This window comes from Leuciscus leuciscus (assembly GCF_965113295.1).
Source record: "Leuciscus leuciscus genome assembly, chromosome: 21".
In the NCBI taxonomy this organism is placed as follows: domain Eukaryota; kingdom Metazoa; phylum Chordata; class Actinopteri; order Cypriniformes; family Leuciscidae; genus Leuciscus; species Leuciscus leuciscus.
In genome coordinates, this window is record NC_138745.1 from 18,832,976 (window position 1) to 18,849,408 (window position 16,433).

Below are 16,433 nucleotides of genomic sequence, written 5' to 3' on the forward strand. Positions count from 1 at the left end.
TGATAAGCTATTACTGTGTTCCTGAGCGTCTGGCGAGAAACCCATTTATGCCGTTCAGTAAATGTGGAATGAGGTAGATCAGGGCTAGATGATGGTTTCCCAAAAACAGAACTGGTTCATAATTGATATGAATTTGATTACATATGAAGTATGAAACTTGCTACCAGAATGGCAAAAAAAAAAAAAAAAATTCAGACAGGATTCATTTTCTAAAGGACGTTTAAGTTATAATTATGGGATGTCTGTCATTTCATGTACTGATTCAGATGGTATTGGGATCACTGTAGTTAATACTAATGTGTCTGGATGTGGGCGTTATGGACGTTAATGTTCTCTGGATGTGATTAATTATCTAATTAAAACATTATGTATGTAATTAAGGGAGGAAATTGTAGGTATAGTCCAATCAATAATGAAAATTCTGTTATTTTTACTCACCCTCATGTTGCTCCAAACAAGTTTGACTTTCTTTCGTCTGTGGAAGACAAAAAGAGAAATTTGCCAGTTTCTCTTTTCATTGAGTTTAGTACCCATGGCTGATGAGGCTTTCAAGCTTCAAAAAGGATGCTAAAGCACCATAAAGGTATCGTAAAAGTGGTCCAAACAACTTGCTATAATAAGAGTCTTCTGAAATCATATAGCTTTTTATGAAGAATAGGCCTAAGTAACTCAGTAAAAATCCTTCCCTCTAGTGAGCTGCTGTAAACTCGAGAACCAGATCAGTCAGATTTGGGAAAGAATTTTTCAAGTTAGTTTTGTGAGTTGTATTCATTGAAAAGATTTGACCCAACAGATTTGTTCATGAATCAAATATCACTACTTCTCTTATGAACTCTCAAGAACAACTAGGGCTAACCGTATTATCTACTTTTATGATATCTTTATGGTGCTTTTACGTCCTTTTTGAAGCATTAAAAAAGTCCCAATTCAATAAAGCTGAATGAAAAGAATTTTTATCCTACAACATTTCTTTCTTAGAATGTCAAAATATGTATCACAAAATCATGTATCACAACAAGCTTAGAAACTTTTTAATGCTCAGCTTTTTAATGCATCTAACCACTTTGATCGAATAGTCCCTCTAAAACGGAGTGTTCTGCTGGCAGGCGCCACCTAGCTACGAAAAAATTAATAATCATATATTTCAAAACAACTGCCTTGGTCAACACAAAAAGTGTCATTTGAAAGCTTAGAGTCTGAACTTTACGATGCATTTAGCCAATTTGATTAACTCCTAGGTTGTGCTGAGTTATTTGCTGATATAGAAAAAGAGTTTCCATAATTTATTAAATACTTTTTTATACTATGCGTGTAATATGTCAAAAACATCATACAGCTCAGATAGTCATGTGTCATATTTCATTAGAAAGGTATCACAGAGTAGAATACAAGCATAAATGTTTTGGGCTTTGACTAAACTTGAACGGGTTTTTGTACGTGAAGCCACCCCAGACTCACATGTAAATAATATACGGATGCAGCATTTATGTTGTTTTCGCTCATAACTTCATGAAACATGCTCCGATCGTGGAAAGTGGCACATCATTATTTACTGCAGATCACGATTAAAAAGAGCCCAAACTCACCATAATCTGTCATTTAGATCTGAAGATATACTCTCATGGAGTTATAACACACAAAACTCCATAGGCGCACATTTAGCTATGTAAAATCAAATGTAGCTTTCATGTGGTGTTTACGCTTGTAACTGAAACATGCACAGAAAATCGCATTACAAAAAATCATTCCTTACAGTTGATGCTCCCGATTGAGTCCAAAATCAACATAAGCCATTGCGTTGATCACGAGATATTCCTCACGGAGGAACAACAATTTTAAAAATGCCTTCCGGGTGTCAAGGGCTAAACAAAAAAGCTACCTTGGTTCCAAATACTGTAACTTTTGATTACTTTATGCTATCTCCACAAAATTTGATCCAGATGCAGCTTGTCCTCCTATACCTTATTTCCTTCCTGAGTAATTGCATATCAAATAAGAAATATATGTAAAATTTCACTAGAAATTTTCTTTTCTTTTTTTTTCTTTTTTTTGTGTCTTTTGTCAGCAGTTTCCCAGCATGAGAATGTAATGATTTTTTCCCCCCTAAAAATGTAAAAGGTTTTTCTATCAAACGATACCTACATTTGGACTCTGCTTGCTATTTGGAGTTATGAGTCTTTACTTTTGTGTATGTCACTTTGGAAAAAACAACTCAAAAAGCGCCTTCAGGGCTTAAAGGGTTAATGAGGGGGAAAAAATGACTATACGTTTAATTCATATGTAAGTTATTTTCTGTCAGGCAGTACATGCAGTTTCCTATTCACCCTGTGAACTTTGTGACAAGCTCTGCCCCCACCAAGAAATAAGTGACTCAACCAGCAGGCACAATGCCAGCCCTCTACCCACGCTTTATGACCTCTCTCTCTCATGCACAGTCACATTCTGGCACATGCACACTTACAAATAAACACTCAAACTCTTTTCTTGTAAAGGAAGCTCTCTCTCTCTCTCTCTCTCTCTCTCTCTCTCTCTCTCTCTCTCTCTCTCTCTCTCTCTCTCTCTCTCTCTCTCTCTCTCTCTCTCTCACCCACCCTCTGCTTCTCCTTTTCCCCTCCTCTCTGCCTGGCACTGTGCCAAACACGTATATAGTCTGACTGCTCTGCAAACGGAAAATGACCATGTCTCTGTGTTTCAGCCCTGTTCTGATATTCATAATGGTCAGCCAAAGTCAACCTAGACTGGTTAGAACAATAATTTCAGCTATTATCTCTTCAGATACTTTGTTCTTTTTACAAAAACAATTCTCTATAATTGTGAAGTTAATCCTTCCATCAATCCTGCCATAAATTTGGCTGATTTGAAGTGAAATGAAAAAGTTATGTGGTAATCTCTTTAGGTTTAGCTTGTAATGCTTGTAAACTCTTACATAAGCAAGAGAATACCACTGAAAAAATGACTTCCTCTTTCCCTCGCTTGAACCATGCCAGCATTGCAGCTAATATCTGAAACCTTTTCCTACATCCTCAAACAGCATGTTCTCATGGTTTATGTTCTCTAATTTATTGCTTTTTTCATTTTTGTATTTAAATGGTTTTAAGAAATAAGAAAAATTAACCAAATAAACTAGTAAGCCATTTTCAAAAGCCTAATTAACCCTCTGGTGGTCTTCACGTTTTTTATTTAATATTTTGTATTTTTAGGCAATTTTATGGTACTAAATTATATTTATGCTGTAGTTATTATAATCCATTTATTCATTTGTGAGCATAGACCTGAAAATGAAATTGCCAACTTAAACTGTCGTAAATCTTGAATGCTTTAGAGCACAGACTTAAGTTTGATCTCTTTTTAAAGACGACACTGGGCAAATTATTGCTGATGTGGAAAAAGTTTTAAAAAGTGAACTTAAAAAAGTTACAGAATTTTACATTTATTGTCATGGAAAATGCACAAAATGCTATTAAAATTATTATTATTTTTTTTTTTCTCTAAAACCTCAAGAAAATCAAAGCCATACATCTAAACAAGTTGTGTTCCAAATTTGAGCTTGATATCTTTAAAAAATTTGCTTTCAGTAAGATTTTGTGTGAGTGCAGTACCAAAAGCTTCCACTAGATGAAATTCATCTCCCATTCATTTCCAATGCGGTCTTTTTAGATCTTGTAGCTCAAGTGTGACTATTTTTTTCAGGACCATTTAACCTTTATGAATCATCTCCATGATTTGTTTTGTTGTTGTTGTTGTTGTTCACATAGCAAGACAGTGTCAAAAACCTTTACCAAGTTTCGTACCATTCCGATTAAGTAAAAAATTATTTACAAAAAAAAAACATAATTTTTAGGTCAAAAATGACCGAAGAACAGAGGGTTAAGTAAACATACTGTAAGTCAAACACAAATAAATTAGTTACAAATAAATTGGCATTGACATATAATAAAATGATCAATATTCAATTCAAGTAAGTAAATTAAATTAAATGTAAATAATTAGTCTGTAAAAAACTATTCAAAAGGTTTTTTCAAAGAAATGAATACTTTTATTCAGCAAATGATGCACTAAATTAATCAAAATTGACATTAAAAACTTACACATAAAAAAAAAAATGATATTAAAATAAAAGCTGTTCTTTTTAACCTCATATCTTTCCGTTTCCACAAAAAATATTAAGTAGCACAACTATTGTCAACATTAATATTAGTAAGAAATGTTTCTTGAGCAGCAAATCAGCATATCATGATTTCTGAAGGATCATGTGACACTGAAGACTGGAGTAATGGCTGTTGAAAATTCTTCTATCAGAGTAATAAATTACATTTTTAAATATATTAAAATATATTAAAATAGAAAACAGTTATTTTATATTGTAATAAGGTTTCACAATATTACTGTTTTACTGTATTTTTGATTAAGTAAATGCAGCTTTGGTGAGCATAAGTAACTTCTCTCAAAAACATTTTTTTTTTTTATCTAACCAACACTGAACTTTTGAATGGTAGTGCAAACATACAGGTATATAACTATGAGGGCACAATCTAGTATTTCATGACCTGGAATTTTGGACAAGATTTTATAATCCATCCATTTTCTTCTGTTATTTATCCAACAGAGGCACTTGATTCCTCACATGTACCTCCTCTGTTGACACAGTCTGTTACCTGTGGCGGTATTGACTTAAACCAGCCTTTTCCTATAGACTTTTCACAATTGAAAAATGTGAAGTTGAACCCTGGGTCATTCTTAACTTTATCTTAAACTTTATTCTCTTGTACTGTTATTTATCCTGGGTAATCTAGTTTCAACATGTCACGCTGAAAACTGTAAACTGGGTTATTTATTGCATATTTTTGAGGATAATAATCATATTGATTATGCAAATGCAACATTCAACGACTTTGTTTTAATAACTTCTTGTCTATCTGTGGAAATTATTGCCATGTAATTTTGTTGTCTTCTGAACCTCATCAAAAACTAGCCTTATTCTGTAGTTTAAAAAGACTTAAACTCACTGTTAAGTGTAGTGTGAAAAGCCCTGTTTGGATGCTATTAGTCAGAAACTAACCTTAATCATTTGTTATTCATCAAGGGTTTTATCCACAACTTTATTTCCAGGCGTACTTGATTTATTTATTAGCCCAATATTATTTAAGGACCGGGCATGGGTATGGCATGTGGATGTGATTTGCTTGACTTTTTCCACATTTATGCCAGTGGTCATGATTTAAATGGCTCATCGTTCTCTGTTGGTCCATAAAACTTTACTGAACAGAATAGATCTTACTTAAGTATAAAGCTCCTCCTCACAGGTGATCATAAACTCAATCTGTTACCATGTGAATCTGCCAGAGGCTTTAATATTAAGCTTTAGCTAGTCTCTTGGGTTTTATTCAGACCCAGCCCTCGTTCCTCAAGCATTGATCAACAATGGCTTTCAGCATCTTCATCCTACTTGGAGTCATTGGGCCAAATCACTCCAGCTGCTCAAACACAGGCCCATGTTTATGGAGCCCAATAAAGCATGATTTCCTCCAATCATATTAAATATGTGTTTTAAAACAGTGTCATTAGAGAAATGACTACACTATGTGCAAGGCTGATATATCAGGCCTGTTCTCAGTCATGGGTCATGTCTCTGCCGATGAGCTCGGCCTGTAAAGCATTAGATCATGGGGTTTGGTGTGCCCATAGATGATATCACTAGGAAACCATCGTCTGGAGAAGGGAAGGCTGCTGAGTACTGTTATTTAACACCACTCACACTAACTTGTTATGACTAACAAATTAAGTTGGTCATGTTATATGTGCAGTGAATATGCAACAGCTAGCTTGACTAGTACAAGAGATACATTTTACAAAAATGAAACTTTTGCCATCATTTACTCATCCTCATGTTATTCCAAACCTGTATGAATGGAAAAAGATATACTATATTGGCAAAAGTTTTGGGACGTCAGCCTTTACATGCACATGAACTTTAATGACATCCCATTCTTAATCCATAGAGTTTAATATGGAGTTGGCCCACCCTTTGCAGCTAAAACAGCTTCAACTCTTCTGGGAAGGCTTTCCACTAGGTTTTGGAGTGTGTTTATGGGAATTTTTGACTATTCTTCTAGAAGCGCATTTGTGAGGTCAGGCACTGATGTTGGACGAAAAGGCCTGGCTCACAGTCTCCGCTCTAATTCATCCCAAAGGTGTTCTATCGGGTTGAGGTTAGGACTCTGTGCAGGCCAGTCAAGTTCCTCCACACCAAACTCACTTATCCATGTCTTTATGGACCTTGCTTTGTGCACTGGTGCGCAGTCATGTTGGAACAGGAAGGTATGGCCATCCCCAAACTGTTCCCACAAAGTTGGGAGCATGAAATTGTCCAAAATGTCTTGGTATGCTGAAGCATTAAGAGTTCCTTTCACTGGAACTAAGGGGCCAAGCCCAACCCCTGAAAAACAACCCTACACCATAATCCCCCCTCCACCAAACTTTACACTTGGCACAATGCAATCAGGCAAGTACCGTTCTCCTGGCAACCGGCAAACCCCAAGTCGTCCATCGGATTGTCAGACAGAGAAGCGTGATTCGTCACTCCAGAGAACACGTCTCCACTGCTCTAGAGGTCCAGTGGCGGCGTGCTATACACTGCATCCGATGCTTTGCACTGCACTTGGTGATGTAAGGCTTGGATGCAGCTGCTCGGCCATGGAAACCCATTCCATGAAGCTCTCTACGCACTGTTCTTAAGCTAATCTGAAGGCCACACGAAGTTTGGAGGTCTGTAGCTATTGACTCAGCATGCACTGACCCGATGATGCGCTGCGATTTTACATGGCCTACCACTTCGTGGCTGAGTTGCTGTTGCTCCCAATTGCTTATTGCACATGGGGCAACCTATCACAGTACCTCTCTTGAATTCACTGAGCTCCTGAGAACGACCCATTCTTTCACAAATGTTTGTAGAAGCAGTCTGCATGCATTGCCTAGGTGCTTGATTTTATACAACTGTGGCAATGGAAGTGATTGGAACACCTGAATTCAATGATTTGGAGGGGTGTCCCAATACTTTTGGTAATATCGTCTATATTTTTATTTAATTTTTTTATTTACCTTTATTTTACCAGGAAGTCTGTGTTTTTTGTTAATGTGATCCAGTGTTGTTTATTTCCCACTGACTTTCATTCTTTTGTGTTACACCATGTCCTAACTACACGCGACGCTGCGACACACGATAAAAGATATCTTTTCCATGTTAATCAGAGTTTTTGTCCTAACCAGCCACGACGGCGACACGCAACGATTCTATTTTAGAAACGGTTTCTATTTTTCTGCAACGTTTACAAAGTATGCTGGAACAAAGTATGGCAATGATAATCTCAGGTACTGTTTATGTGCTTTATTTAATGTTAAAAGCATGCAATGTGACTTTGAATATCATTTAGTGCTCCCAGCTTTGTAACTGTAAAAGCAACAATGGATAATTCACCTCAGATCTTGAAATTAAACAAATGGAAACAAGAACGTTCAAACTGTGAACAAACAAGTGTATTCTTTGACAAAGATTGTTTTAGTAACTCAGTAGCCTATGTATTTTTAATAATGTTTATATGGTGTAATATTTGTGAATTTGATTATGTAGCCTATGTATTATGTAACTTCTTGAGAGAGCCATCAAGATTACTCTCTGGTGCTGTGCACTTGCCGCGAGACTCCGCCCACATGCTGTTCTGATTGGCTGTGAGTTTTGATTGATTTTGATGCATCTCGCAGTCGCATCGCTTCTTGTGTGGAAAGACAAATTATTTGTCGCTGGAATCTTATCGCATCACGTCTGATTAGGACACGGTGTTACACAGAAGAATGAAAGACATAGATGATTGGAATGACATAAGGGTGAGTAAATGATGACCGAATGTTCTGTTTTTGGTACAGTGTCCCTTTAAAACTTGCATAACATTATGTCAAAGACATCCTCCAGTTGACGTTCTCTATGACATGCAAAATAAATGTAAAAAATATATAATTTTTTTTATAAAGAATAAACTGTTTGTGGCATTTCCAGCCTGTGTCGTTGCTTTTCTGCTGCTGTCTTTGTTGTTTATCTCACCATCATTTCTTCCTCTATTTGAAATTTCCTTACTTAACTTTTCGCAGTCCTCCTCTCACTGTAGCACACAATGTAGGATCTGTGAATTAGGTACTTCATGACTTAAGCAGGCACATGTGAGCCTGATGATTATTTGTGTATCATTAGCAGCATCGAAGGACTGCGGACCTTCTGTGGTGGTCCACACCAGTGTGCCCTTTGGCATCCAGCACCTGGAGGAGGAAAAAGATGTGGTACAGCCCATCATCCTGGAAGAGCTGGCAAAGGTGATGCCAGAGCTTCCTGAACCTGACAGCATCAAGTGTCAGAAATGGAGGTACTCACAGGTGAGACGACATTAAGCTGTGCGTGAAAATTGGACTGAGAAACTCAAAACGCTACCATTCATATATATATATATATATATATTTTTTTTTTTTTTAGAAATAGTTACTTTTATTCAGCAAATTGGTCAAAAGTGACAGTAAATATATTTTTAATGATACAAACTATTTCTATTTCAAATAAATGCTGTTGTTGTGAACTTTCTATTCATCAAAGAATCCTGAAAAAAACTATATTGTGGTTTTCACAAAAAATATTAACAGTACAACTGTATTCAACATTGATAATAATCTGATTTGTTTTCTTGAGCACCAAATATATATATATATATATATATATATATATATATATATATATATATATATATATATATATATATATATATATATATATATATATATATATATATAAAATAAAAAGAGTTGTTTTAAATTGTAATATTTCACAACTGTTCTTTCAAAAACTTTTGGTAGTGGTATAGTAGTGCAATTAATAATGTGTTTTGTTATTGAGTGTTAGAATGTTTTCCATACTTGACAACTATCTGGTCTGAAACAGAATTCACTGTAAACTTTGATGTTAGATAGTTAGATAGATAGTTCATCTTAAACTGAGCCACTGAAGGCAGTATCATAACTAAAACTAAAACTATAACTATATATATATATATATATATATATATATATATATATATATATATATATATATATATATACATATATATGAAGAGTTATGAAGTGCCATCTGAAATTTTCTTCTAGAATGATCATTTTTATCAAGCTCGTATATTTAAGTTCAATAATTTCACTTAAATGGCAATGCAAATTACCTATTAATTGTCATTTAAGTGAAATTACTTAACTTAAATATACAAGCTTTATAAAAATTATCATTCTAGAAGAAAATTTCAGATGGCATTTAGAGGATTTTGCATCTGAACTCTTCAAATATAAATATATAAGTCATTTTTTATCATCCCCTGTTCCATCTCATCATGAGCCAGTCCTTTATAATATAGTTAATTATTTTTAGATTTAATTTTTATTTGATCTAATTTCTTTTAGTTATTTTATCCCTACATTTTGAATTTTGTGGAGAAAAATTGTTTTTCTTTAGTCTGTGTAATCATATATATATATATAGCAAGAGCGAAACGGAGATGTTTTGGCTTATTCAGGCAAGTGCTACTAATAAAAGCCTCCCTGCTATACAGCAAAAGACATACATTTTTAATAAAGCCAGGCTGATGGCTTCTTCAAACCTCACTATTGAATGGAGAGAATTTTCGGCAGTGCAAAAAAAAAAAAAACTGCTGTATAGTTACTGTTTTCCTGTTAAAAAAATATCTAAATGTCCTTAAAACAAGATTTACTTGAGAAGCAAAAATTCATAAGATATTAAGACTTATTTTCAGATATTAAAACTTTGACAAAAAGTTCTTTAAGCATAAACCTTACTAAATTTTGTTCGATAATAAACCTAATTTATGACACATTTTGTTTTATTATCTTCTGGCAATTTTTCTTCTCTAATAAATTAGAAGTAGATGATGAATAAATGTGTGTATATATATATATATATTTACTGGAAAACAGACAAAATACAGTTTAAGGAAAAAGTAGTGTAATTTTTTCAGAAGAGTCTTGGTAGATTCACACACATAGAAATCCATACTCTCCCCCCACTCACTTGGCTCACACACACACAATCTTACAGTAGTACTTTATGCATTCACACACTGTGTGGGACTGCGCCCTTTCTCGCACAGTTGCATTCTCTCTCACACACACACACGCACAGACATTTTCTTTCGAAGCCCCCACACTCTTAGCTCCTCTGTGACATGCAGCGTTGGGCCTCAGTTTGAGGTCAGAGGACATAGAACATCTGTGTGGGAGCGCTGAGCTCGCTGAGTGCCAGAGAGTGGGCCAAGGCCCGTTTAGACTGCACAGGCGGGAACACAACGCTTACTCTCTCACACACACACACACACACCTGTGCACGTGCCAGTTCCCGGTCAAACACACAGAAGGCATGGAGCAGGAGTCGGTCTTACAGTCATTTGCCACATCACAGTTTGCTGAGCATAAACCGGCAGCACACATTCGCACTCACCACATGTCAAAGTCATTGACTCCTCTGGACTCTAATGGCTGGAAAGACTCTTCATGAGTCATGACTTTCAATCTACTGTAAATGTAGATGCTTTTTGCAACAGGCACTACACTGTTTGAGCGTAGAACATGTGCATTCCTTTTGTTATCACTCATGCTTAATAATGCATAACTTCAATTCATAATTAAAAGGCATGGTGGGGTCTAGGTGTATCATTAATTTCATAAAAAAATAATACAAATAAATTTGTAGGATTTAGGGCTGTCAATTGAATGTGTTGATTTGGGGTAATTATTTTTAATTATACAATAATGTATGCAATTAATCATGCTTCTTGGCCTGACCTGTCTATAATAAACATAATATCTAAAAAGCTTATACAGAAAAGTTTGAACATTAAGTGGCGACAAGATATAACCAAACAGTTGATGTACCCCATTGACTTCCATAGTATGTTTTTTTTTTTCCTACTATGGAAGTCAATGGGGTACATGAACTGTCTGGTTACTGACATTCTTCAAAATGTGTGAACTATTCCTTTAACTTGAGAAAATACTTGTAATTATCTCTAATAATGTTCTCTAATAATGGTTTTCTTAAGGTATAGTTCACTCAAAAATGAAAACTCTGTCACCATTTACTGTTCTTCATGGTGTTCCAAATTATGTATAACATCATTTAGATTTTTTTTTGGGGGGGGGTAAACTATCGCTTAAGGAGATTGTTGCAACGGGCCCTGCAGTTTGATGCACCAAAGTTCTGACATGCTGGAACTTTAATGTCTGAATGTACACCAGAGGAACGTTGGGGTGAAGCAGATTTAAGGAGGTTAAGGAGTTCAGCCCTACTTACATCAGCGTACCTCTGAAATAAACCAAACAATTTGTTCTTGGCCATGTTTCAGGCCAAACGTTTATCAATTGATTTACACACAGATTACCATTTAAAGATACAAGAGGGGAGGGGGAGTTTGGACAGAATGATGATAGCGCTCAGTCTGTAAGATGCCTGGTGAAAGCCCCAGGAAATGGACACTATTTCCTTGGCTCTAGTGCATTGCACCTTGATGTTTATCTGGCGGAGGTTTGGGGCCGGCTGAAGCCTTTGTAATGGGCCGTGCAGGGAATGTGTTTACTCTCAGTAGTCATTTACATGCTGCATTTCTACGTTTAAACATTGTGCAGAGACGCCATTCTAGCTGTGGCTCTTTTAGAGTTATCTGTAAATGTGGATCAGATTTACAGTGAGGACCTGTATCATTTACTGCTGACTGTAGAATACATACATCATTTTAATGAACCATAGAGGCAGTTTATAAAGAAGTTCAACCCAGATATTTAGTTTGCAGTGCAACATGTCTGTCCTCTGTAAATATTAATATATAAAAACTACACAGCTACAGCACACCCAACATATACAGAGCAGCCACAAAACATCTGTCGCTTTTTAAAAACATCTTACTTTCTAAAACTAAATTTCAAAGGCTTAACTTCCAAAAACTTTTTTAAGCTTTTTAAAACTTTTTTGCTTTAAAGTAGGGCTTTGAAAAACTTAGTTTTTCTAGTTATAACCTGGGTCACACATACCATTTGCTCTTTAGAACCCACAACCCACAGAGACAGCGAGTATCCTCCAAATTCTGCTCATTTTACCATTAAGTCTATTCTTGACTCTGGTTGACCCAATGAAGGCGCCTCCACTGCTATTAAAAGCTCTATATTTAACCAAATATATTAACAGCCCTTTCCCTCCCTCATCTCTTGTGAGAATGTTCATTATGAGGAAACAAATCTGCAGTACAACCAGTAGGGTTGGCTTGATACCACTTTTTCATGTCCAAAACCAATACCGCAATATTATGCAGTGTATCTGCCTTTACCAATACCAATCCTATACCAGTACAGTTTTTTTTTCTTGATCAGTTTAGAATTTCTGTACCTCACTAACTACTCAGTACTTCATTACAAATAAAGAGAAAAATGTATGCACACACACACACACACACACATATAATATACATTATATAAATACTTTTGTAATATGCATAGGAGTTCAGATATGCAAAGGAGTTGTTAAAAACAGATTCCTTAAAGGGGTGGTTCGGGATTTTTGACATCGGACCTAATTTTTATGTCAGCCTGGTTGTTATTCATCAGTGGAGACATTTTTTTTTCAAAATTATCCAGTCCTTATATTTGGATAGTTAGCCGATGCTAGGCTAGCGCGAGTAAATGGTATATGTTAGCCAGCCATTAAAAAACGTTTTACCCACTCCACAGTGCACCAAACGCAAATCAATTATAACACTAGACTATCGATGCAAATGTCCGTTGAGAGAATAATGTTAGAAATCAAACTTACCTTTCATCTCAATGATCCTTCTCAGCAGCTGCGGAATTTTACTTTGCTCCGGTTAGTAATGCGGCAAAAAGTAAACACAGAACAGAAGCGCACTGTAATCAGTGTACCAGCGGCAGGTAAATACACTTGCGTCATGTGTGTACCGGCTCACTCGGTTGCCTAGGTAATCAATATCACTCCGCTGCTGCTGTAGACAAGGCTTATGATTACAGGGAACAAATTATAACTAATGCAATGTGATGAAAGGTAAGTTTGATTTCTAACATTATTCTCTCAACGGACATTTGCATCGATAGTCTAGTGTTATAATTGATTTGCGTTTGGTGCACTGTGGAGTGGGTAAAACGGTTTTTAATGGCTGGCTAACATATACCATTGACTCGCGCTAGCCTAGCATCGGCTAACTATCCAAATAAAAGGACTGGATAATTTTTTTTTTTTAAATGTCTCCACTGATGAATAACAACCAGGCTGACTTAAAAATGAGGTCCGATGTCAAAAATCCCGAACCACCCCTTTAATGCACGTTGAGTTTGGTTACTCGGCAAAAGTCGTTTTCATAAATAGCTGACATTTAAATGGATAATTAATGCGTATCTAATTAGTTTGTAAAACTCTGTTGTGTTATGTTGACAAATTAATATTTTGTCAAATTTTGGTCGATTCACCCTACCACCCACATACAAAAATTCCTTGGTTCTACCTAAATCTAAATTATATATTTGGACTTCGAAATGATGAAAATCACCAAAAAGTTATGATTTTGGAAATTTGGGAATTATAATTTTGGAAATTAGGTAAAATAATAATTTGGCAAAAAAAACTGAGGTGGCACAAAGAAAAAAAACCTTCTTTTAAATGCCTTTACTGTCTGCATTAAATATGGATGGACAGTCTGTCCACCCTCCTCTCTTATTGTGTCTTATAGATACTTTAGGCAAAAAAAGTATCTCCACAATACTTTCCACTGTATTTGAAGCCTGGACACCATAAACCACAATGTGGTTGTCCTGATATTGAATAAAAATGAAGACTTTTTTTGTCCAACTAAACTATTTTAATTATTTTAACATTTTCCATGTGCCACATTCAGTTGTCAAACAGGTCTGTTAGGCAGCATTCAGAAGTGCACCGTATTTTAGTACTGTCATGCACTCAGACCAGCTCAATCCTTGTAATCCAGCCGTTGATATCTCTGTTCTGTTGAGGTTATTCAAAACATTACAATTGACTCCACCTCATAGTCACCAGCCAGACATATAGTAATATTTCTGTTGTAAATGAGGAAAGAGATAAGAGAGAAGCCTTCCTGTAAACACTGTGCTGATTGAATTGAGGTCTCAAGAAATGACTGTACATACTTTCAATAATCATCGGTTTCAATACAAGTCTGTACAAGTTAAATATGAGAGACAAAGAAAATAAAGTGATGAGAAATTATCTGAAGTCTTAAGGAATGTATTTACATATATATATATATATATATATATATATATATATATATATATATATATACACACTGCCGTTCAAAAGTTTGGGATCGATAAGATTTTTTATGTTTTTAAAAGAAGTCTCTTATGCTCACCAAGGCTGCATTTATTTGATTAAAAATACAAAATAAAACAGTAATATTGTTAAATATTTATAAAATGTTAAATAACTGTTTTCTATGTGAATATATTAATTTATGTAATTTATTCCTGTGATGCAAAGCTGAATTTTCAGTATCATTAGCAGTCTTCAGTGTCACATGATCCTTCAGAATCCTGGAGTAATGATGCTGAAAATTCAGCTTTGCATCACAGGAATAAATTACATTTTTTTAAAATATATTCAAATAGAAAACAGTTATTTTAAATTGTAATAATACAGTCTTACCGATCCCAAACTTTTGAATGGCTGTACTGTATGTACCTGTATATACATAAAGATGCTTGGTTCCTGTGTTTTGCCTTCTTGAGTATCAATGATATGAAATAAACAGTCCAATGAACATATCCAGTGTTATACTATGCATCACCCACAAATGTTCCATATAGTATTATGAGTACAATACTTTCAGTGTGCATTCATTTGCATACACACACACACACACACACACAAAGACGGAACTGCTCCGACCGTATTCACTTTTTTTTTTTTTTGCTCAATATCAGAGTAAAAATGAGGTTGCATCAGTTATTGGACATCCAATCACTCAATTTTGTTGTTCTCTAATTAGGTGAGCAGATCGGTGGCTGATTGCCCTGGGCAGATGACACTGCTCTCCCAGCCTCTGCTGGTGTGTGGGGGGGACGGCTTCACACACTCCAATTTCGACGGCTGCATCGAGTCCGCCCTGAAGGTCTTTGATGTTCTGAAGTCTTCTCTCTAAAAGGGGGGTGGGAAAGTACGCCTTTATTTTTGTTTTTTGTTATGGAGGATGGCACATTGATTTAGATTTAAGCCCATCCCCGCAGGAAGATGGATGTACTGCACAAAGAACAGTAGATCTGTCTGGCCTGTGTCTGCAGAAATGCATTTTGTTACAAAAACCAATTATACCGTCTGTGCCGGATGCTGAGGATTAGAGGACAACAGAGCACTGCGCAGGTTCAGTTGTGACGGAGGCTGGTGCCTCACACTGGCTTTGACACAGTATCTTGGACTATTGTTTTCTGATGTGTAGCAAACATTATGTATGCATTCAGGTATTCTCAACCTTCCCTTGTAATTAGTTTAAGATGAATAAAATGATTAAAACATGCTTGAATGTGTCGCTGTACATGGGTAGTTGACGTTCTGCTATGTGACCAACTATACTCTAATCTATCAACTAATTATAATATATGTAAAACTCAGAGTAAAAAAAGTTAATGTAAGATTAAGTTTAAATTAATTTAGAGAAATAAAGTAATAATTGTAACGAAATACGCCACAATTGTGAGTAGTAGTTAAATATGAGATGTAGGGCCCTATTTTAATGATCTAAGCTCATGGTCTAAAGCGCACGGCGCAAGTGCACTTAGGGTGTTTCCGAATACAGTTTTGCTAGTTTAACGACGGGAAAAATTGTCGGCACGCCAGGCGCATGGTATAAAAGGGTTGTTCCTATTCTCTTAATGAGTAATGGGTGTGTTTTGGGCTTAACGTGCAATAAACCAATCAGTTTCATCTCCCATTCCCTTTAAAAGCCAGTTGCGCTCGCGCCATGGCGGATTCACAATTTACATGACAAAATTTGCAAGATGACAAAATTTGCAAGCGGAAAAACTGAATGCTTCTCCAGAGAGGAAATGGATCAGCTCCTGCGCGAGGTTAATCTACGGGACAAAGTGTACGCACGTTGTGGACCCGCCTATAGACGTGTATTACTAACGCGCTCTTTAAATAGCAAAAAAATATTGCGCCATTGACTTTAGACCAGGTTTTTGTTGGTCGATGGCGCAGTCTATTTCAGTTGCCTCAAAATAGCAACGCACCAACAATGTGCCTGAACACACCTCGTTTTCAGACCAGCACGCCCATGTGCACACAAATGGGCGCAAATGCATTTGCT

The 16,433-nt window shown here is 35.9% G+C and overlaps 1 protein-coding gene across 4 annotated transcripts in view; it reads left to right on the forward strand.

Annotated features, from left to right (window-relative positions):
• Positions 1-15,641, forward strand: part of rnls (renalase, FAD-dependent amine oxidase) — a 62,218-nt gene extending 46,577 nt beyond the window's left edge. For 2 of the 4 annotated variants that reach the window (XM_082152850.1, XM_082152852.1), the window contains exons 6-7: positions 8,243-8,421; positions 15,117-15,641. In XM_082152850.1, coding sequence (XP_082008976.1) covers positions 8,243-8,421; positions 15,117-15,269 — 332 coding nt within the window. In that variant the 3' untranslated portion in view covers positions 15,270-15,641. The remainder of the gene's footprint in view (positions 1-8,242; positions 8,422-15,116) is intronic. The other 2 variants (XM_082152851.1, XM_082152853.1) reach the window with 1 other exon arrangement.
• Positions 15,642-16,433: the final 792 nt, after the last annotated feature.